The sequence below is a fragment of the Photinus pyralis genome, unplaced genomic scaffold (assembly GCF_008802855.1).
Source record: "Photinus pyralis isolate 1611_PpyrPB1 unplaced genomic scaffold, Ppyr1.3 Ppyr1.4_LG1, whole genome shotgun sequence".
Taxonomy (NCBI): Eukaryota; Metazoa; Arthropoda; class Insecta; order Coleoptera; family Lampyridae; genus Photinus; species Photinus pyralis.
Window position 1 is genome coordinate 6060728 of NW_022170249.1, and position 24294 is coordinate 6085021.

The 24294-nt window shown below is 36.9% G+C and overlaps 3 protein-coding genes across 6 annotated transcripts; all 3 read left to right on the forward strand.

The window, feature by feature from the left end:
* Positions 1-741: 741 nt before the first annotated feature.
* Positions 742-2787, forward strand: LOC116158989 (peroxisomal multifunctional enzyme type 2-like; the record flags this gene model as incomplete). The annotated part of the gene is given in 7 exon segments (XM_031471875.1): positions 742-1072; positions 1120-1404; positions 1455-1649; positions 1692-1846; positions 1895-2012; positions 2174-2365; positions 2419-2787. Coding segments are annotated over 7 exon segments (1491 nt in total), but the record flags the coding sequence as incomplete, so codon positions are not given.
* A 6781-nt stretch (positions 2788-9568) lies between these two features.
* LOC116159796 (peroxisomal multifunctional enzyme type 2-like) lies at positions 9569-13045 on the forward strand. 2 transcript variants are annotated; one of them, XM_031472878.1, is made up of 10 exons: positions 9569-9853; positions 9900-10052; positions 10105-10421; positions 11111-11441; positions 11493-11777; positions 11828-12022; positions 12067-12221; positions 12272-12389; positions 12481-12672; positions 12762-13045. In XM_031472878.1, exons 1-10 carry the CDS (start codon positions 9661-9663, stop codon positions 12974-12976), a joined length of 2154 nt encoding a protein of 717 aa, XP_031328738.1. In that variant the 5' UTR covers positions 9569-9660; the 3' UTR covers positions 12977-13045. The 2 variants fall into 2 exon arrangements, with proteins under 2 accessions (XP_031328738.1, XP_031328739.1); XM_031472879.1 differs by lacking the exon at positions 12762-13045 and having other exon boundaries at positions 12470-12580.
* A 2269-nt stretch (positions 13046-15314) lies between these two features.
* LOC116159970 (maternal protein exuperantia-like) lies at positions 15315-17216 on the forward strand. Of its 3 annotated transcripts, none has more exons than XM_031473080.1 (2): positions 15315-15417; positions 15864-17216. In XM_031473080.1, the coding sequence occupies exon 2, from the start codon at positions 15875-15877 to the stop codon at positions 16649-16651; it is 777 nt and encodes a 258-aa protein (XP_031328940.1). In that variant the 5' UTR covers positions 15315-15417; positions 15864-15874; the 3' UTR covers positions 16652-17216. The 3 variants fall into 3 exon arrangements, with proteins under 3 accessions (XP_031328940.1, XP_031328939.1, XP_031328938.1); XM_031473079.1 differs by lacking the exon at positions 15315-15417 and adding an exon at positions 15445-15582; XM_031473078.1 differs by lacking the exon at positions 15315-15417 and adding an exon at positions 15503-15663 and having other exon boundaries at positions 15864-17211.
* Positions 17217-24294: the final 7078 nt, after the last annotated feature.

Consider the following 24294-nt stretch of genomic DNA (forward strand, 5'->3'; position numbering starts at 1 on the left):
GAATTAGTTTATAATTTACAGTTGTAATTGGAAATTATACTAATTTACAGTTGTAACTGGGAATTATCCTTGACAGTTACAACGGTAAATTAGTTTAATTCCCAGTTACAACTGTAAATTAGTGTAATTCCCAATTACAACTGTAAATTATAAACTAATTCCCAGTTACAACTGTAAATTAGCATAATTCCCAGTTACAACTGTAAATTAGTGTAATTCCCAATTACAACTGTAAATTATAAACTAATTCCTAGTTACAACTGTAAATTATAAACTAATTCCTAGTTACAACTGTAAATTAGCATAATTCCCAGTTACAACTGTAAATTAGCATAATTCCCAGTTACAACTGTAAATTATAAACTAATTCCCAGTTACAATTTCCTATGTGTCCTATCCAGAGCTTCGGAGTACTGGGAGTAAAAATGTTTAACAAATTACCCGAACAAATTAAATGCTGCAATACACTAAATAACTTTAATAAGAGATTACTTCTATACTTAAATAATCACTGTTTTTACAATATCAAAGAGTTCCTTGAACATGCTTAACTGTGATATTATTTGTCTGTTAGTAATTATGTGTATTTGACATGTCCTATACCTATACCACGGTCCATGGAATAAAAATATTATTATTATTATTAAGTATTAAAATAATTTAAAAAAAAGGCTGTACACATTTTAAGGACTGACACACTGGTTTTGTATATCATAGTTATTTATGGTAATATGTTTGCAGGCTTATTTGTGCCACGATAGTTGTCAAGAGAATGGTACAATAATAGAATCGGCCGCCGGATGGGCCGGGAAGTCACAAATATGCCGTTCTAAAGGTGGCCTTATTCGACAACGTATCACCGATCCTGCCACAATTGAAAATGTGGAAGCGAAATGGCCAGAGATTACAGACATGAAAAATGCGGTTCCCCGAGTTTCACTATCGGCATCTCTTGCAGATTTGGCGGAAAAACTGGAGCATTTAAGGCAAGGGGAAGAACCACCCACCTCATCCAGAGAAGGCGATATATTTACGTTTTCTTCTAAAGATCTAATTTTGTACGCGCTCGGAGGTACTTCTTTCAATTGCTTGACAAAGATAATGTGTTTTGTTAATTAGTGGGGGCATCCGTTCAGAATCCAGAGGAGTTAAAGTTGTTGTACGAAAATCACGAGAACTTTGGTTCAATTCCGTCTTTTTACATTTTACCTAGTTTGCAAGCGGTGATGTCTTCGTCACAACTTAATACAATACCCGGAAAATCAATTTCTCTTGAAAATATGCTTCATGGTGAACAATACCTAGAGATCTACAATAGCACTCCCGAGGCCGGTACATTACTAAGCAATCCCAAAATCGTAGAGACATTGGATAAGGGGTCTGGTGCCGCAATTGTTACGGAAAGTAAGATTAGTGCAGCAATTGAAATCTGAGTTTTAAAACTTAACGTTTAGTTAACAGTTACAATGAGCAAGGGGCGTTGATTATGCGAAATCAGTGTGTTACGTTTGCTGTTGGCGCTGGTAACTTCGGAGGGCCCAGAACTGGAAACAAAATCGTACCTTGTGTACCGAAACCAGACCGTAAACCCGACCTATCCCTATCCTACAAGACAACAATCGACCAAGCGGCACTTTACAGATTATCCGGTAAGGCACTAGACGTTAACTTTTAATCTGACTCATGTGTAGGCGATATTAATCCAATGCATATCGATCCTAACTTTTCTGCAATCGCCGGGTATGAGAAACCAATTTTGCACGGTTTGTGTACGTTGGGTATTTCGGTTCGGTTAGTAATGGGTGCATTCGCGTCTTACGACCGGAAGCTCTTTAGGGCGGTTAAAGTAAGAAGGGAAATTAGTTTTTCCACGTCCTTATTGTCACACTTTTAGGCACGGTTCACGAAAGTGGTGATCCCAGGCCAAACATTGCGCGTGGACATGTGGAGAAATGGAAATCGAATTCATTTTGAAACGATCGTTGTTGAGAATGGCACCGCTGCTATTACAGGTAAGATACTTTATTTCCTATCAACAAATTCAAGTGGGTTTAATTTACCTCTCACGTTTCATTAATTGTGAACTTTACTCCGCTTATTTATAACCTCACTTTTCCCTTTAATTCTCTATTGTCATCCATAAATTTATTGATAAGGTAATCATAATTTCCAGGTGCTTACGTTGACCTAAAGGCTATCAAGACAGGAATAATGCAAAATAAATTGGCAGCAAGTACTTTGAAGAGCGATGCAGTCTTTGAATATATTAATGACCAAGTGAAAGTGCAACCCGATAAAGCAAAGAGCGTAAATGGAATTTTCTTAGTGAAAATCACAAAGGATGGAGAAATTGTTAAAGAATGGAGTAAGTTTAAGTTTGTTTGCAATACTACACCGTTACAAATGATTACGTTTTAGCCATGGATCTAAAATCGGCATCGATATACGAAGGAGCGGGAAAAGATGTGAAACCGAATACAACACTGGTCGTATCGGATGACGATTTCGTGGAATTAGCCGTTGGTAAATTGAACCCGCAACAAGCATTTATGAAGGGCAAATTGAAAGTGACCGGAAATATTATGCTTGCTCAAAAATTGGGACCTCTCCTTAAAGCTGCACCTAAACTTTAAATGTATTCCACTTATTCTTTGAATTTTTGTTGTATCATAGTGTAGTAGAATTAAATGTAAATGTGTTTTACATTCCGTTCACGTGGGGTTGTGTAGTTTTCAAATATATTTGTTATCATTTTGTAAGGAACATAAATACAACTTATAACTATTCGTTTGTATGCATACTTAATAGAGGCAAATAGAAAGTGTACGCTGGGTGCGGAAACATGGGCAATACAAATTAATGTACCTACTATATTGGGGAAGCAAAGTGATGGAAGTAGCTGCTGTAAAGGAGTAACAAGCAACACAAAAAGTTTGTGATAATAATCCCAAAGCAAAGAATGATCATGTGCGATCATTAGTATGTCCACAGATATACGTAAAGAATATATCTGTGGTATGTCTCTAACTAGTATTGGATTGACTATTCCGGGAATTAAGTTTTGATTTCATTTTGTTTCTATACCTTCTTCTTTGGGCTAGTTATAAATAGATTAATTCAATAACCGTTTGACCTGTCAGACTGAATGTTATTGTATATACAGTGCCCCCCCCCCCCCCTTGTTTGGTCAACACTTGTAAAGGCCACTTAACATGGAGCAATGAAAATTGCAAAGTTGCACTTCAAAGCCAACTGATCAATTGCATGCAATTTTTATAGAACCGGGATATTTTTCCTGTATGAACCCGGCAATTCTAGGGATTTTGTGTCCCCAACCTTGCACGTTGTATTATACACGGTGTCCATTTTTCAAGTGCCACGATGGGGATCTCACTTACCTTAAGAGAGAGAAAGTTGGTTAAATGGGGGCAAAGTTGCGAATTTCCCTGCTGAATAACCATCTGAAAAGAAATTTAAAATATCATCAATAGTTCTGAAAATATCGCAAAAAAACGAAACTTTTTGATTTTCGTTTTTAATTTTTTCATGATAAACTAGTCGTATTAGACATTTCTAATTAACACATTATTCGAACACTTTTCAATGGAGATTTCGAATGTGACATCTCGTTTTAAATAACTTTTAAGATGACAGAGAAACACGTGGCAACTTTAATTTTTCTTATGAGCGTCATTTTTAATTTTGAGATTTTAAGATTACGTCTTTTTTTCTCTTTACGACGATATATCACACATGGTGGTTCAGTATCACATTTTTCCTAAAATACAATATTTAATTTTTTTGGAAGAGTGCTTTGGAAAAACAAAACGTTCTTTTATTGTGAACAAAAGTTTGACAGTTTGATGCATATGTCCGGTTGCAGCGTTGGCATCAGGGAACTAGATGTGTTGAGAAAATTCGATTTTCATATGAACAGAATTGAACCTTCGTTTTGCAGAAAATTCTGAAAATTATAATTCAAATTAGAACAAAATACATAAGAATAATAGTTATTTATGCATCAAGGGCATTAAGACGATATTTATGCCGAGTGCGACAGAGCCCGAGGGATTGTAAGTCGCCCAACATTAAAGTAAAGCATAATAGACTGCTTTTATATATCACATATGACAGATATAATTCACATATAATAGGCAAATGAAAAATAAATAATATTTTAGCAATAAAACTAGCACAGACGTAAATGACACGTTGCTTGAAATAAGTCAATGTTTTGTTCACAACAAAAGAACGTTTTGTTTTTGCATAGTACTCTTCGCATAAAATGAAAATTTTATTTTTAGAAAAAATGTGATACTGAACCATGTGTGATATATCGTTGTAAAGAGAAAAAAAAGACCTAATCTCAAAATGTCAAAATCCAAAACGGCGCCCATAAAAAAACTAAAGTTTTCACGTGTTTCTCCGTTATCTTGAAAGTTATTAAAAACGGGATGCCATATTCGAAATCTCCATTAAAAAGTGTCTGAATTATGTGTTAATTAGAAATGTCTAGTACAATTAGTTTACCATGAAAAACTTAAAAATGAAAATCAGAAATTTTCGATTTTTTGCCATATTTTCCAAACTATTGAAGATATTATAAATTTCTTTTTAGATTATTATTCAGCACGAAAATTCGCAACTTTGCCCTAATTTAACCAAGTTTCTATCTCTTAAGATAAGCGATATCCCCATAGTGGCACTCGAAAAATGGACACCGTATATATCAGGTGGCCTTAAAAGACAAATCCGAATTTTCTCGAATTGAATTTTAAGCTTCTGCGGATCAACCCTGCTTGGTTGGCAACTAATTTGTGTGATAATTTTAGTTTCGAAAAATCAAGGGTGCTTTTGTAATTTTCAAAAAACGTTTTTTGCATACCATCAGTAAAGTGCTCTTTGCGGGCGAGATACGCACATAGGTTTTTAAGAAAAGTTGCTCATAATGAAAAACTGAGTAAACGTGCTTTTCAAAGGCCTATGATTTTTTAATTTTTTCATTTATTGTTTAACTTGATTTTTGAGGAAATCCGAAAATTAAAAAAACTTTAAAATAGAATGTAATCACCGTGTCGAAAATTTGAAGTCGATTTGAGCGCTTACAATATTTTATTTAAAATGTAGATAAATTAAGATTCATCATTTTTTATTCGTGAAGGGGTACGGATGTGCTGTTTGGGCTCTGATAAATTAAGTGAAACGCAACATGTACCAGGTCAGAAGGCCAACTGTTGTTTTTGTGAATACACGCTGGCTGATAAATAAAACAAGCGCGTTCCCCTCGGAGAATTTTATCATTTTGATAGCTATGGTCAAACGGTTCATCAACAAGTCAATAAAATACAGGGTGTCCCAACAATGAACAACCAAATTTCACAAATGAATGTGCTTCTAACTCAACCAAACTTAATAGTTAAGTGGCCAAATCGAAAAACGACTCTGTTTCTTAGTTCTAACGGCATTTTATGAGCCATTTAGGCCACATGGTTTTTTAGATGTAAAAAAATGTACTGAAATCCGATTCTGGATGTTGCCAGGCCGAATTTTGCACTAGTTCACAAATACAGCACGATGGCGCCACTATCTATTGTATTGTGTACTATTTAGTATTAAATTGTTTTCCATAATTTATTACTTATATATACGTAAGAGTTGGTTAATTAACTTCATAGCTAGTTCGGAAAATGTATGAAAATATATCCTGTGGTGATATACAGGGTGTCCCAAAAAAGCTGTGAATTAATTTAAATTAGGGTTTTACATTTTCCTCGGCAAATTTTGTTTGTTATTAAATTTTGTGCTTTTTAATAAACGTTGGTAAATATTTAAGTTTTTTCCAACTATATATATAAATAAAAATTGCGTATTTTTTCCAACGAATTCAAATCTGCAATTAAAAAAACAAAACCATATCGCATTTTTCAGATGATAACAAAAATGTGACTTTGATATGGAACACCCTGTGTATTATTACATAATATCATTGAATTTATAACTATCTATAAATTCAATGATATATGACAGGTTATTATATTCTTTATAGCAAAAATATTTTAAATAACCATTTTCAAATTATTGACGATCTCCTAGGACCTAGAGAGTTTATAATTTTGCGGTGCCTGTCCATCTGTCCCGAGATCTGTTCATTAGCACGAAAACGAATAGACCGCAGATTATGATGAAATTTTGCATTTGGATTCTTTATCAGAGTTATAGATCGGAGTTCGTGAATTGGCAATGCACGTAAAAAAATAAAGAACGCCATTTTGACATCTCCGTTAGTTATAAACTGAATTGCATGAAATTCAATATGGGCATAGTCGAGTGCATAGTTTTAGCCATATAATACGCAATGCCAAAAGTTGGGCCTAATCAATTCTACATTCACAGTGCCCTTTTTGAATTGCAAAATACGTTTTTAATAAGAGGGCCTAAAACCAAGATTCCACAGGATTGGAAAAAATTCCTTGCTAATGGCAAAAATAAGGAACAACTGGTTAACCTGCTACATAATGAATGGGCTCAGCACAAATATGTCCACTACTTACATGGGAGGAATCTTTACTTTTCACATAGTAATAAGAGTGCACTTGCTTTACTAGTGAAGACGGATTAACTTGTTGTAAAAGTTGTCCGTGAAATCTAAATTGGAAAAGTTTTCAAAGTTTGTACCTATCCTTACATCATTAGGAGAATCACCGACAATTACAGGCACGTTACTGACCGGCCTGGAAGAATTCGTCTGTTGCTTGTACAGTAATAAGGAATACACAGATATAAACAAACTACGGTTTGATTTTGTTTTCACAAAAGTATTGTCCCACAACTACATTTTCTCTGCCCAACAATAAAGGTGTGGATTTAAGTCTACTTCCCCCATGCAAAACGTCATTAGAAAACCACATAAAACGTGTCAACTACCAATGTTACGTATGGAATAACGCACATGTAGCTAAACCCTCCACACCAACTCCAGTAGGACATGGGTGGAAGTTGGAGAATGGTGAGCTTATGTTTGATTGGATTAAAGGAGATCAGTTGCCTCCCGAACTGCTTGACGTTCCAGAAAGCTTTGAACTGGATGAATTTGAAGATGAAGATGAACCAGAAGTACTAAACTTAGACGACTTAATACACGAGGAGGAAGAAAATGACAGTTGATTACAAATGATACTATAAAATCATATGTTGTTAGTTGAACAAAATAAAAAATTCATTAATTTTTTTACATTTTTCAGTATTTCTTAATTTCCCCGAATATACTGTAATTTAAAAAGGGCAAACAATTGAATTCTTAATCTGGTAGGTAACGCCAACAAAAAAAAGTATAAGTCATAAATTCCCACAGGGGGGAGAGGGTTTCATATTGGTGGCTCGTGGTCTACAGGTTCAAAATTTGTTTTTTCACATGCTATATAGCCACTACCTATAGTAGTATTTCAAGTAGTATTAAATGGCATTAAATGTAAATTAATTACATTAACAAACTTAATAGCATTAACCACATTAAATTACATTAACTGAATTAACTTGAAATTAACTGCATTTACAGAATATATTAACTACATTAATAGTTAATTTTGATGCATTAACTACTATTTGTACACCGAATTAACTAAGTGGTTCACCCCTCGGTTCCCACCGACACAGTGCAGCGGCGCCACTTGCTACACTCGAATTGTTTATTTACCCCCCGCCAAGATACTGACTTTATTTACAAAAAATATGATTTCATTTTTTGGAGTAATGTTCAGAAGTAACTTATCTAGAAAACTGTCGGTTTACTTTTTCCATAAATCGTCTTGATCGAGAGTAAAACAATAAAACAGGTTAGCGCAATAGTCGGTGCAAAATATCTAATCTTTAAACAGCCGGTATTCAGTTGCTATAAACTTTTTTAAAAAAATATTCCGAACATTTTGTAGATAAAGGTCTAAGTTTATAAAATATAAAATTTATATATTACGTACGAGTATTAATATAAAATTTTATTTTTCAAAAACAACTTCAGTTTTTTAGGCGGGCGCTCTTATGGAAATTTACATTGGGTGCAGTGGGTACAGAAGGGCGTAGAGTTGCATCTTCTCCATGATGCTGTAGCCGGGGACATTTTGTACCATACATATTGTTTCGCAAATGCGATAAGGGATACTGAAGAATCGAATGATCAGACTAGTCCTCTTAAAAACTTGGCTAAATAAAATATGCTATGAACTAAAAGTGTACAAATATCTACAAGTGTCTTGGCGACTGCTTCAATCGTAAAAAAAAATGAGCAGAATGATGAAGAAATTTAAGTTCCGTTAAAATTTTTGAACGAAATGTAGGTAATACATTTGCCGTCAGAATTATCTCTATATTGTTACCTACTGATGTTGTCTGTACAATGTACCCAATATATAAGTTTTGCAATTTTCTGTGCCTCCTGTATGTTTTTTTAACACCTCAATCCGAAAAACTATGTAAAATGCGTCTGGCATAAAAATTTATATATTTGGCCGCCATATTGGCGGCCATTTTGAAATTAGCCAAAAATCATAGCTTGGCAACATCCGAATTCGGGTTCAGCAGACATTTTTACCCTTATAAACGCACGTTTCCAAAATGGCTCGTTAAATGCCGTTAGACTTGCGATTTATTAACTATGGCCACCCAACTATAACACAATATTATCCAACATCAAATGCAAATGTATTCCAAACCAAACAATACAATCGCCTATGTTGATAAGCCAACATGACTTTTTCCCACCAAATCAGGAGCAATATAATCAGATTAGAGTTGCTACATTGACCGCGTTGAATTCAGGAAACGACCGGGTAAAAATATAAAAATATACCACATTCAACAATTTATTGGGTACCTCGTTTGTAATTTTCATAATATTGGCAAAAAAATTGTTGTTTTGTTTGCTATTTATTTTTTTAATTTTTATTATTTATTTATTATTAACAAATTAAAATTAGGTGAGTTTTCAATTTAGCTAACAATCATTTTTAGCATCCTTTGTGAAACGTTAATCCAATACTTATAAGGTAAAGATCCTAAGCATTGAATACACGGCGCATTAATAACTAAATTAAGGATATACATCTTATACAATGTTACATGATTCATTTTCACAATAAAAATATTTCGTCGATTCCTGGATGATCTGGGAGGGTGCCCCTAACGCTAGCGGCGTTTCCACGTTGGATGGCAAGCGATATTCTTTGGAATAGGAAACTTTTAGCACGGCTGTCTCCGGATTCTGCTATGAGGTTTTGTCCAATACAATTCAACTCTCAATTTTTGGTCTCGGCCTCCACTTTTTCAAGGCTAAAACTGGGTGATTTAATTTACTAGATAGAAAAGTTAATTGGGAATAGGGAATAGGACACTTTTGGGTCTTCTGAGATTCAAAGTAGGTACTACTACTGAATCGAGACTGTAACATGTAGTAAGATTCGGCTTATATCGTTGGTTTACAATTACTGTAAGGGATGGACTAGAGAAACTTACATTGGAAAAGGTCATTAACTTTTTGATAACTTTCTCTTGATAAATATCTGAACTTTGCGCACTTTTAATTTTTATATATGTACAACGTAGGGACAATATTATTTGTGGACTGATAACCACAGTCGAGTTCTGACCTACGTTTCGCTTGAACACAAAATGTCCAATTTGAGATTTAATGGTAAAGTTGCGGTTATTACTGGTGCTGGTGCGGGTTTAGGACGCGCATATGCTTTGTTGTTCGCATCCAGAGGTGCTAAGGTTGTTGTAAACGACTTGGGCGGTGATCCTCATGGAGGAGGAACCGGACAGAAAGCAGCAGATGGCGTTGTTAATGAAATTAAACAAGCAGGTCAGTAAGGTTGCACATTTTTGCAGTAATTACATAGGTATTACAGGTGGTACCGCAGTTGCCAACTATGATTCCGTAACCGAGGGGTCGAAAATTATTAAAACTGCTCTTGATAACTACGGGCGGGTGGATATCCTTGTAAACAATGCTGGTATTCTACGAGATAAAAGTTTTGCAAACCTTACTGAAGATGATTGGGGTACGTACAATTAATTATTATAATAGCCTGATGTAGTTTATAACATTTTTAGATATAATTCAAAATGTGCACTTGAAGGGAAGTTTCAAGACAACTCAGGCCGCATTTCCGGTTATGAAAAAGCAAGGGTATGGTAGAATTATTATGACATCTTCGGGTTCGGGTCTTTATGGCAACTTTGGTCAAGCCAATTATTCGGCTGCAAAAACGGGCGTAGTAGGTTTAGCTAATACACTCGCAATTGAGGGTGCGGCAAAGAATGTGTACTGCAACGTAATTGTTCCCACTGCCGGTAGCAGACTTACACAAGGTCTTCTTCCTGAAGACTTGTACCAGGAATTGAAACCGGAATTGATTGCACCTGTTGTTGTAAGTATTGGTCCTTAAATGCGCTTGTAAAATTTAATTTCTACTGCGCACTGATAATAATTTTTTTTTTATTTCGTTGCAAAAGATTAATTGTTATACACTTAATCTCTAAAGGTCCAGCTAAGAATCCTACTCTCCCACCAAATCTTTTCTAGTCTATTCGCTGATTGAAGGTTCATATACGGACACTCGGTTTTTTATACCTATGCCATATGCTCTGTCGTAACGGTTTCTAGATTCTAGATTTCATTATGAAGCGGTACACATATAAAATTTCCGGCAAATTTGTAAGTTGAACAAAAAATTTAAAGCCTAAAGCGATCACCCTCTGTTACAAGGGGTTCTTCATACTTTGAGATTGTGGAAAATTATAGGATATGTTCAGAAAGAGCTCATTTGTTAGCAATAGACGTTTTCTTTAGTAATATTCCTGAACCAGATGCTTTTTTGTCAAATAAAAAAAACGCCAGGGATGAAAAATAAGGGTGATTTTAGTGGTACACGTTTTTCTTAAATATCAAAAATAAAACTAAATCTTTTGCCAGACTTTTGTGGGGCGTTAAATATTTTTGTTTCATTTGTTCACAAGCCATCCAGAACGTTTGATGAATGTAATAGCGTATTGCTTGATTTTTTATTGTCAATAAAAAGTTTTGTATACCTACTTATTTGTGGCAATATTTTTTCAGGCGTATTTGTGCCACGAAAGTTGTCAAGAGAATGGTACAATAATAGAATCGGCCGCCGGATGGGCCGGGAAGTCACAAATATATCGTTCTAAAGGGTGCCTAATTCGTCAACGTATCACCGACCCTGCCACAATTGAAAGTGTGCAAGCGAATTGGCCAGAGATTACGAACATGAAAAATGCAGTGCCCCTAGTTTCATTATCGGCATCTCGCGTAGCTTTGGTAGAAAAACTGGAGTATCTAAGGAAAGGCGAACAAACACCCACTTCCTCCAGCGAAGGCGCTTTGTTCACATTTTCCTCTAAAGATCTTATTTTGTACGCGCTCGGAGGTAGGTCTTTCAATAAATTGTTTGACAAAGTAATGTGTTTGTGTTAATTAGTGGGCGCATCCGTTCAGAATCCAGAGGAGCTAAAGTTATTGTACGAAAATCACCAGAACTTCAGCGTAATTCCGTCTTTTTACATTTTACCTAGTATGCATGCTGTAACCTCTTTCCGACGTTTGAATACAATTCCCGGAAAAACAATTTCTCTTGAAAATATGCTTCATGGTGAACAATACCTGGAGATCTACAACAGCCCTCCCGAGGCTGGTACATTACTAAACAATCCCAAGATAGTGGAGACACTGGATAAGGGGTCTGGTGCCGCAATTGTTACCGATAGTAAGATTAGTTCAGCAATTGAAATCTGAGTATTCAAACTTAACGTTTAGTTAACAGTTACAATGAGCAAGGGGCGTTGATTATGCGAAATCAGTGTGTTTCGTTTGCTATTGGCGCTGGTAACTTTGGAGGGCCCAGAACTGGAAAAAAAATCGTACCTTGTGTACCGAAACCAGACCGTAAACCCGACCTATCCCTCTCCTACAAAACAACAATCGACCAAGCAGCACTTTACAGATTATCCGGTAAGACGCATTAGACCTTAAGTTTTAATCTGGCTCATTTGCAGGCGATACTAATCCATTGCATATCGATCCCAACTTTTCTGCAATTGCCGGGTACGAGACACCAATATTGCACGGTTTGTGTACCTTGGGTATTTCGGTTCGATTGGTAATGGGTGCATTCGCGTCTTACGACCAGAAGCTTTTTAGGGCGGTTAAAGTAAGAAAACGAAATTAATTTCTCCACGTCCTTTATTGTCTCTCTTTTAGGCTCGATTCACAAAGGTGGTTATTCCAGGTCAAACATTGCGCATTGACATGTGGAGAAATGGAAATCGAATTCATTTTGAAACTGTGGTTGTTGAAAATGGCACTGCTGCTATTGCAGGTGGAAAACTTTATTTTCTATTGCGGGTTTAGGGTCATTGATTGTGAACTTGACTTTACATTCATAAATTTATTGATAAGGTGATTTCCAGGTGCTTACGTTGATCTAAATGCTATCAAGACAGGAATAATACAAAATAAAGTAACAGCAAGTACTTTGAAGAGTGATGCGGTCTTTGAATATATTAATGATCAAATAAAAGTACAGCCAGATCAAGCAAAGAGCGTAAATGGAATTTTTTTAGTGAAAATCACTAAGGATGGAGAAATTGTTAAAGAATGGAGTAAGTTTAATTTACATTACACTGTTTTTGAAACAACTTCGAAACATACGTAGAAATAAGAGCATATACATATTGATTACGTTTTATAGCAATGGATTTAAAATCGGCATCCATATATGAAGGAGCCGGGCAAGATGTGAAACCAAATACTACACTGGTTGTATCAGATGACGATTTCGTGGAATTATCCGTTGGTAAATTAAATCCGCAACAAGCCTTTTTGAAGGGAAAATTGAAAGTGACTGGAAATATTATGCTTGCTCAAAAATTGGGACCTCTCCTTAAGGCTGCACCTAAACTTTAAATATATTGTGTAGCTTTGTTTGTAATAGAATTAAATGTACTAGTAGATTACATACTGATGAGATGGGAAGTGCTTCATTGCCTACGCTTACGGCTGTAGGTATAAGTACATCGCCGCCCATGCGCTAAGATGCATATGTGACCGCATTCTTCCCACTAAAATTATCAGAATTTCTTGATGAATAATGTCAAACTGTTAATATGAGCATGGACTAATTACACTATTTAGTCTATGAGTGTACTCCGCGTTTATACCTTATATACAGTGCTATTTATTAAGAAGACATAGGGATTTAGGTGTATTGTTTGTGTACTGTTTACTTTTAAATCACTTCTGAAGGACGCCTAATTTTATGCTTCCGTATTTTTATTTTCAAAAAAAGGCACCTTCCTTTTTTACCAAAAATCGACTGCACCAAAATTTCTCGGGAAAACACTTTTTCTTATTAATTTTGGTGCGTAGAATCCAAAACAATTCGTACTTTTTCGATTAGGCTTCTCAATCAAAAGCTATAGACTAGAAACCAATTTCGAAAAAAAATTCAAAGGGCTGTAACTTTTGAACTAGTAGCCCAATCTTGGAACTGTTTGAAATTATGGATTCTGCAGGCCACATTCTATAAGAAAATGTTTTTTCCCGGTCGATCTGAGACAATTTTTTCTTCGGGGCTAAAAAAATGGCAGTTTTTCTTTTCAATTTTTGTGCGTTGAATCCAAAGCAATTCGTACTTTTTCGATTAGACTTCTCAATCAAAAGTTATAGACCAATTTCGAAAGAAAATATAAAGGGCTGTAACTTTTGAACTAGTAGCCCAATCTTGGAACTGTTTGAAATTATGGAATCTACAGGCCATTTCCTTAAAGGGCATTTGATAATGTGCAATTTCATGTGGGAATTGTAGAGCAAATGTACTTCAATGATCCAGTATCTGGAATTGTCTTTTGTGTACGCATTTGGTACATTTGCGCCATCTCTTTGGCAATCCCTATACTTTTCCAAGTTTAATTGTTGTAATAGTTGAACCAGTTCCAATGAGATGTCGCCACGTACGACACTACCTTCACAAGAACATTTTAATTTATGCCCTTAATAGCCACGTCCGACTCGATTTTCCTTAAAGGGCAGTTGAAAATGTGCAATTTCATGTAGGATTTGTAGAGCAAATGTACTTCAATGATCCAGTGTCTGGAATTGTCTTTTGTGTACGCATTCGGTACATTTGCGCCATCTCTTTGGCAATCCCTATACTTTCCCAAGTTTAATTCTTGTAATAGTTGAACCAGTTCCAATGAGATGTCGCCACGTACGACACTACCTTCACAAGAACATTTTAATTTATGCCCTTAATATAGCCACGTCCGACTCAATTGCAGCAGTTGAACATGTGCCATTTCATGTAGGAAGAGCAATTGTACTTCAATAATCGACTACACAATTATGGATTCTACAGGCCACATTCTATAAAAAAAAATTGTTTCCGGGTCGATCTGAGACAATTTTTTCTTCGGGCCTCAAAAAAAGGCAGTGTACAACCTTCCTTTTTTACCAAAAATCGACTGCACCAAAATTTCTCGGGAAAACACTTTCTTATTAATTTTGGTGCGTTGAATTGAATCCAAAACAATTCGTACTTTTTCGATTAGACTTCTCAATTAAAAGTTATAGACTATAGAAACCAATTTCGAAAGAAAATTCAAAGGGCTGTAACTTTTGAAGTAGTAGCCCAATCTTGGATCTGTTTGAAATTATGGATTCTACAGGCCACATAGTCCAGTAACTTTGTTCCTGAAAATGGGGGGTACCAAGCGTCAAATCCGGTAGTTCTGATTTTTTGTGGGATTGCTTATGTTGTTAACCCAATGTATAATTCAAGTTTTCGACCTCGAGCGGCGAACGCAACATAGTCAAGTATACTAAAAACCCAGGAATTTTCGTTTTCTTTTCAGATTTTGACGATTTTAACCCTGAAGGACCAGTTTCTCGCCAATAGCGGTTCAATAAGTTTTCTTACACTATGGTATAGCACTTGAATTATACAGATTGCTGGTAACATATAAGTATAAGTATATAAGTTTAATTCTATCAGAAGACACCAAACGACCCTTCTATAAGTAATGGTTGCGAAGACGCCCTTATTTGCAGTACTACACCTTGGACGTTTCTTCGACGCCAACAGTATAAATTTGGGGCCAACCCCTGAAGGTGGGTGCGAAGTGGAAGCCGATAGGGGATTTTTACTGAAAATTATCGCAGAGTGCCATGCTTATCATATGGAATAATATGATCAAATGTGCCATGATTCACTGCAAAATTTTATTGCCCTTAAAAAACATATGATAATTGTTTATCTCGTAGTCAAGTGTAGGTATTATCAGATTATCAACAAAGTACAGTAGTTAATTTTGAAAGCTACTAAAAATAAAGCGGTGTTTTCCCTTTAGGTAAGCAACTTTTCTACCTTTTACAATATTTAAATGAAGGCGGGAGTGTTGTTTAGTTTTCCGTATAGCCTTGCCTTTCCCCTCTATTTGGCCTCGTACAAAGCACACGTGCAAAATGCATTTTCACGAAATTATTAGCAGTTTTCCTGACATACGGAAGAGAAGGTGGGCAGAAACGTTTAGAATTCTAGTCGATTCCTCATTTAGTGATTAATTTTAGTGCTTTAGGATACATAATTAATTGTGGTGAGAATTTTTTTGTCAAAATTATGACATTTGTTTACTAATTTTTAACTTAAATTTCGGTTACCTTGGGCGGGTCTTGGCCACGTGTTTATCACTTACACTTTTTTTAAATTTTATCAAAATCCCATTCCTTTAATTCAATGCCAGTTATCTCGCAAATGTTGCAAAAGATAACCTGTTTTCCTTTTTCCTCAATGCAGATACAACCGAAATGGTACAAACAGAAGACATTGTAGCAGAAGACAACGAGAAGGTTTTACCTCGTGCCCCCAAAGGCGTGCCCGACGGTAACTACAAACTAATCGGATGGAGTATCGATACGACGGGACGTCGTCTCATAGACGAAATATGCCAGATAGCCGCCTACTCCACGACCTCCCAATTCTCTCAGCACATTATGCCATTCTCCGATCTAAACGTGGGATCGCGTCGACGTCACAACCTACGTATCATAAACATCGGACGCTATCGAATGTTGAAGAACCTCAAGACAAACAAATTCGTCAAGACGAAAAGCGAAATCTCGGCGCTCACCGACTTTCTCACGTGGCTGGAGGCGAACCGGGGCGACGCCAAGGACGGCGTCATTCTCGTGTACCACGAGTTCCGCAAGACGTCCCCCGCCATGCTGCTCGAAGCCCTACGTCGATACAGCTTAATCGAACGATTTTCGCAGGTCGTCAAGGGCTTCGCGAACGGATTTAACATTGCGTCGGTGCAGTGTAAAAATACCACCAAGTCTTTCAGTTTACGGGTCATGAGTCGAATGCTGTTAAACAAGGAGGACGATTTCGGCAATGCGATCGATCGGGCTCAGGCCGCGTTTGAGGTCGTCGTCCATTTGGGGCAGGCGGAGAAGACGGACGTGAACGACACGAACGCCAATAACAACAACGAAGGACACATCAGTAGCTTTATTAGTAAATTTGTTAATCCCGTCTCGGCGGAGGAGGAGGAGATTGCAAATTTTAAGGTAGTATCTTTATAGTTTGTGTCTTATCATTAAATGAGAATCTGAATTGAAGGCCAATGAGATGGGAGAGAGGTGGCCAGTTAGTAGACGGCGGCAAAAGTGCTAATTAAAAAATTATTTGCACAATTATTTAGTTGTCGGGTAACCCCTGTGTGATAAAGATAACAACTTTAAAAAAATGAATAAGATCAGATTTATTCTTTATTTATTTAAATCTGATTTTATTTTATGTTTATGTCATCACATAGTTCCATTTCATTTTATTCCTTAAAATGGCATATCGAATAAAAATCAAACAATCGAATTATTCTTCTTTTCCGATTAATTAAAGAGGACACAGAAAATAAAATCAGAGTGAACATCAGAAATGACATTTTTTTAGCCAGTAACAGAATAGATAGCATTACATTCTGCATTTGATGCTGTTGTGTGGTCATGTCATGTCACTTTCTACATGCCGGCAGAGCCGTCCTTAGGGTGGAGCGAGTGGAGCGGCCGCTCCAGGCCTCGCGCTGAAAAAAAATATAAGGTTTTATTTAATGAAAATAAAAATAATATAATAATATTTTAATATATAAATATACCGGGTGCCCATTATGTATGGAATATAGTATATATTTCGGTAAAGATCGAATGTATACAACAATTTTTTATATGAAAGTTGTTACATTTTATTTCCCATAATAAGGCAGCATTCCATTGCTTTTATTCCAGAAAACAAATGAATAATGAAAATAATTGAATTTTTTTAAATAGCAACGCACATTTTCATTAGACTCATTTGATAGATTTTTTTTCTCTTTTCAATGACATAACACGTTAGCACCCGTGTAGAAGAAATTAATTTTTATTTCAAGTTTTTAGCGCATTTTTGAAAAAATACGTTCTGGCTGGCTGGCTGTCCGGCTGAGTTCTTAGCAACTACAATAGCTAGAGACTCAAATTATTACTAAAAGCTTTCTGCTATAGTGTAGATGTGCAGGCTCTAGTCTATTTTGAGTTAGATTACTTGTGAGATCGATAATTTAAGAAAATAATTTCGATATGGTTTTTGGAGGTGCTATAATTTTACCGTTAGATACCGCTACCAGTATAAAAACTTAATTATTTACTTTGCGATTTGTTTTACAAAATTAAGACGTACCCTTAATTGAAATTAAATAAAATGAATTATTTAACGCAGCCAAAATTACTCGTGAGCGATAATTTTAAACTTCGCTAATAAAATACTGATCTGCATTACCAAAAATGCGCTTTAATCATGCATATGCTGATTTACAACTTGTTTGGGATAGGTTATGCCACTGCCTTGCAGTGAATGGTGAACATTTTGAACATTCATTGCGATGAAAACCATTTTACTGCTAATTTCGTTTTGTCTTCAAGGTTTAATAAGAAACGTACACGTTCATTTGTTTTATTTTTATGTAGGATATCTGGATTAATGTTATTCATCTAATTATGATTCATTTTTTAAAAAAATTTTCTTGAATAAGGGTACTAACATGTTATATCATCGAAAAGGGAAAAAAATCTATCAAATGATCCTAATGAAAAGGTGCATTGCCATTTAAAAAATTCAATTGTTTTTCGTTACTTACTCATTTGTTTTCTGAAATAAAAACAATTGAATGCTGGCATTTATGGGAATAATTTCATATATATTCGATATTTCCCAAGATATATACTACATTCCATACATAATGGGCACCCTGTATAATATAAAATATCTGTCTGATTAGCAGCGAAATATGTTCAACTATTGATTAATTAAAAAACCTACGAACGAAATTCTCATTCGCACGTGATAGTCATTAGTCGCCAACAAACCCTCGCGCTCGCCGGTGAGTGAATCATTCTTGCATGATCTCCTCTCCCTTCGCCGCGTGACAGTCATTCAAAGTGCTTAAAATGACGATTTTGCATGTATAATTTTGCAAAAATTTCCGGAGTCGGACTCACTCCCCTCGGAGGTATTCCATAACCCCCCCCCCCCCCTCGGAAATCATTGTTAAAAAAGGCCCCGCAAAAATATTTCGCTCCAGGCCTCGCATTTACTAAGGACGGCTCTGCACTAATGTAACAAAATTGTCAGTAATAATCGACTCTTGAACATAATTTTTAATATCTATTTCTTCTTATGCGTTGAAAGTACTTCATTTGTATATAGTAACTAATAAAGAAGTATTATTATTCTTATTATCTAGAAATTCTGAGTGATGTATTGCAAGTTATCATTAGAAAAACAATTCCTGAATTCGGGTTGTTCTTTGGTGCATTTTTGGGGCCGAGTACTTTAATTTCCGAGGCAGGTAATGTCAAACAGTGTATCAACTTTTCTTTATTATGTTGCACCGGTAGCTTGGTAGGTGGGTTGGGTTCTAAAGAAGATGGCAGGACGAGTTGGCTTTATTTTTTACAACTTTACAAACTAAAAGATTTACATTAGGGTAACTACTGACTTGTGAGCGAACATACCTAAACCAGGCGCTGGCTGGTAATAATTAAAAATTATTTTCACCACAACCTCAAGGTTTTAGCGTAAAACGTTGCTTAATGTGACTACGTTAAAAGATCAACTATCCAATTCCCATTCCAGCGCCTGCTTCAACTACGGCAAACCAGTTCGTACATCCGGGCAATACCCGCGTATTTTAAACTTTACCTTTTGCATTAATTTAAATTAAGGTTCTGCTACAACTCGCACCCCAGGTTAAAAGTACGGTATTGCCTCTGTCACTCTGTCCTAACAAAATATTTTTTTAAATGGGAAATATGAAAAATTCCCCGTTCACAATCATTTTCGGGGTTAACCAATACATAAGTGAACACGCCTAACGCCTTTTTTATACGGTACGGGCCTTCAAACAATAACAGGAACTTTTTAGTCTCTGCTTTTATGGCAGATGAAGTAGGACTACTTCTTAGTAACACAAGTTCCCCTGGCTCATATTTAGGAAAAGGACGCTTGGTGATACGAGCACTCCTTCGCGCAGCAGCACCCTCCAAAGTTTCTTGGGCCATTATTAGTTTAAGCTCGGGAGAAAACGTATCGCTCTGTGGTGGTTGCAAATTGGTGGGCAGGAGCTTGATAGCCTCACTACTCATTTGTAACTCTTGGGGACTAAAACCGGTGGACTCGTGGACAAGGGCGTTAAGGAAACCCGCAAAATTTGATAATTCATACGCCCAACGGGTATGGTGGTCGTGGCAGTAGGTACGGCATAACCTTCCTAATTCGCGCATCACCCTCTCGGCAGGGTTGCTCTGCGGATGACGAATTGATGAATGTACTACTTTAACCCCGAACCCACTTAGACATTCAGCCCAACGTTTCGCAGTAAATTGCGTCCCGTGATCCGTGAGTATTTTTTGTGGAAAACCCTGCTTTACAAATAGGTCATTGGTTAAACGATGTAAAATAGCCCGCGTAGTGGCTTTCTTTAACGCATAAAACGTCACGTATTTAGTAAACACATCAATTATTACGCATATAAACGTAACGCCTCCCCTACTTGGCGGCAGCGGACCAAAAAGATCCAACGCCAAAAGTTCGTTCTTCTCTTTAGCAATAATAGCCTGTGGGGGTGGTGATGGCATGGAACTGATCTTGGTTTTTTGGCACACTTCGCAATTGCGAAGCCATTGCTTGACATCTTTAAGCATGTTCGACCACCAGACTTCCCCTTGAAGTGCTTTCCAGGTTTTGTACGCCCCGAAATGCCCTAAGGTGCAATGATATGCTTCAATAAACAACGATCGCAATTCTTTTGGTATGCACAGTTTACAACTGTCAGATTCGGGACGGATATACAAAATTTCGTTTAACAAAGTAAATCGTTTGTTAAATTCTGAATTATTCGACAGACTCTGAATAATACTGGATAATTTAGGATCTTGCCTTTGTCTTATGGCTATATCCTTCAATTGGTTACGTACTAACAGTTATCGGTAGTTTGAATAGGGGAAAAATTCCAAACACTTTGTCTGTTGGTGTCGGTGGGCGATTGACAGCAAACCGGGACAAAGCATCCGCGATCATGTTTTCAGTACCCGAAATGTGTTTCAGCTCGAAATCATATTCTTGTAACGCCATCGCGTAACGGGCGATCCGTGCTGATAACAAGCGACATGTCTTCAAATAGGTTACGGAACTATTATCTGTATAAATTACAAACGGACGCCCTAATAGGTAAATCCTAAATTTATTTAAGGCCCAAACAATAGCTAACGCTTCTTTTTCGTTGGAACTATACCGCCTTTCCCTATCCAACAACATACGGCTTGCCCATGCTACCGCTTTTCTTTCCCCATCCACGACTTGAAACAGTTGCGCTCCTAACCCTACGTCACTAGCGTCAGTGGTGAGGTAATATGGTAGATCTTCACGTGGATGATAAAGCAGGGTGCTCTTAACTAACCTTCCCTTGATCTCCTCGAACGCGTTCTTTTCGATTTCGCCCCATTTCCACGTACACTTTTTCCGTAATAAGTAATTCAATGGCGCAACTATATCTGCGTAGTTAGCACAAAATGCCCTATCAAAATTTGCCAATCCCAAAAATTTTTGTAGTTGCTTTACATTTTGTGGCGCCTCGTAATCCCGAATTGCTTGAGTTCGAGCGGGGTCTGGACGAATACCCGACGCGTCTAATATATAACCCAGAAAAGGCATATTTTCGCGAAAAAACGCACATTTCCTTATTCTTAAAGTAAAACCCGATTTTTGTAAGCGGGATAGCACGCATTCAATGTGCTGCAAATGCTGCTCAAAGGTCTCCGACAGTATAAGAATATCATCAATGTAAATTCGTACAAAATCATTAAACTCCGTACCAAAAATGTTTGACAAGCACCGTGTAAATGAACTAACGCTTGATGATAGCCCGAATGGCAAGACACAAAAACAATAAGTATGTCCGTTAAACTTAAATCCAGTATACTTTTGTGACTCCAAAGTTAATGGAATTTGCCAATAACCGTGTGTGAAATCGATAGAAGACATGTAACGAACTTTAGGTAAAGAATGTAACAGCTCCTCTATCGGTGGAGGAGTTTCGTGCTCTCTTTCCATGACCGAATTTAAATGACGCGCATCCAAACAAATACGGACTGTTTTGTCCTTTTTTACCGTGACCATGATAGGTGAGATATATGGGGTGGCAACCCGAGTGATAACTCCCCATTCTTCCATCTGGTCTAATTGCTTTTGTACTGCAGCACGATGTACAATTGGGACAGGATATGGTTTTCTATAAAACTCGGAGGAATCATTTAATTTAATTTTATGCGAATATTCCTGAGTACGTCCAGGATACTCCGAAAAAATGGATTTATAGTTAATTAACACTTTATGCAAATGAGCTTGCTGGTTTTCGGTAAGAGAGGCCAGCCGGCATGATTCCGCTATTTGTTCCTCAATACTACACAATTCCGGTTGCAAATTCATAATGGTAATCGACACCGTACCTACTAACACAGCAGATATGTTGGGCGGGTAATGACGTGCAATGGTTTTAATCAATAAGGCTTCGGGATAAGGGGGTTCCAAATAATGAGCCAGTGCTAAATAGTACATAAAATGATCCACCAAACCCTTATTTTTCTCTGGGCATCGTGCTGCTTGAAGAGCTAACTTGACCTCTAATTGCTTAGTTTCAGACCAAAAATGCTCCTTAAAAGCTTGTTTGAAGGTCGTAAAGTCTCTAAATGAATCCAAATAAGCGCGACTCCAGAGCAATGCCTGTCCTTTAAACTGGTTATGCAAAACAAATTAAGACCCTCAAAACTAATATTTTGCGAGTTGTATAAATATTCAGTTTTTGCTAAAAATTCCATAGGGTTTAAACTGTCTGAACCATCAAATATAGGCATTTTTTTTAAAAACTCTGCATTTGCCGTAGTGGTGACATGCCTGACTTGTTCATTACTATTGTTACTAATTACATTCATATTAATTAAAGACGACACAATTTGGGTAACTAAATCTACTACATTGTTCTGATTATTTACATTCATTCGGTTTGCATCGACATTGATATGCTTTGCGTTATCCACGGAATGTGGCTGAACTGACCTTTCGTTTGTTGCAATACGATTAACGTTATCTAATTTGGGAAAATTCAACATGGTACCTTCTTTGAACATCGCTGGCAGGTGTGATGGCTGATAATGGAACGTTGGTGGATTACTGTTCGATTCCATACTTATTCGCCCAGGGAAAAAATTATCGACATCCTCAGTTACCGCCTTTTCTCGCAACCTTGACCGCCGTGAGAAATTATTTTGATGCGACGACGTTGGGGTTCTAAAAAACTCTTCTGGCATCTTATCCTTATCTCCACGCCTATGCATGAATTGGCTGGGTTCCGTTTCCCTGTGACCCCTAGGTGCTGAGGGAATTTCGTTTCTCCTACCTGTATCTAAAGGAGTAGCTGCACGAGCAGCAGCTTGTGTTTGGGCCGGATTTTTTGGAATCGCTCCACGACTGCTATCTTGTTCTTTTGCCGCTGTTTCTCGTACTACTTGACCTCTACTACGCAATGCATAGCCTTCCGTTGTTTCTTCTCGATCCTGCCCTAGCATCTTGCCCAAAGTTGGGAGCCAAAGTTGCACCGGTAGCTTGGTAGGTGGGTTGGGTTTGAAAGAAGATGGCAGGACGAGTTGGCTTTATTTGTTATAAATTTACAAACTAAAAGATTTACATTAGGGTAACTACTGACTTGTGAACGAACATACCTAAACCAGGCGCTGGCGTGAAATAATTAAAAATTATTTTAACCACAACCTCAAGGTTTTAGCTTAAAACGTTGCTTAATGTGACTACGTTAAAAGATCAACTATCCAATTCCCATTCCAGCGCCTGGTTCGACTACGGCAAACCAGTTTGTACATCCGGGCAATACCCGCGTATTTCAAACTTTACCTTTTGCATTAAATTAACTGAAGGTTCTGCTACAATGTCTATTAACATCGTCTACAACTGTGATTGATTTTTTTCCTAGAATTTGGTTTGCATCCCAAAGTCCGCAAGCCCAAAACCCATTTACAATCGCAGATGTTTTAAGAGTACTTAAAGCCTCTCTTAAAATTGAAGTAAAATGAATTTTTGTCAGTTGAAGAAAGGGATTATTTCTTTTCCATTTTAAAACATACAACTTCCACGCATTCTTCAAAGGTTTGAAGCAGGAAACATTCACCAGTTGGAGTATTCTTCGCATTGGGGTATAGTGCAATAAGAATTGTTTGAAGCTTGGTACACAATATACTGAGCTGGTATGCCATATGTGTTTTATGGCCGTCAACAAATAAGATTACAGGTAATTTGATTTGCTGTTTCACAAGATGGGGATGAAACATATTGGATATATAATCAATAAATAACTCAGCCTTCATCCACCCGTTATCACTAGTACCGATCCCCCACTTGTTTGGTACACTATCAACGACTGCGACAGGGAGCCTTTTATAACGGTATATGTAACCATAGGTAGAGTAATAGCACCGGATGAGGAAAAAGTAAAAGTTACAGTAAGATTTGCCTTAGCAGGCCCCTGATTAATCTCATAGACATTTTTTTTACCACGCGGAGCTTGCTTCTGGAATAACAAAAAACACGTTTCATCCCTATTATAAATCCTATCACCATCTCCCAGAGT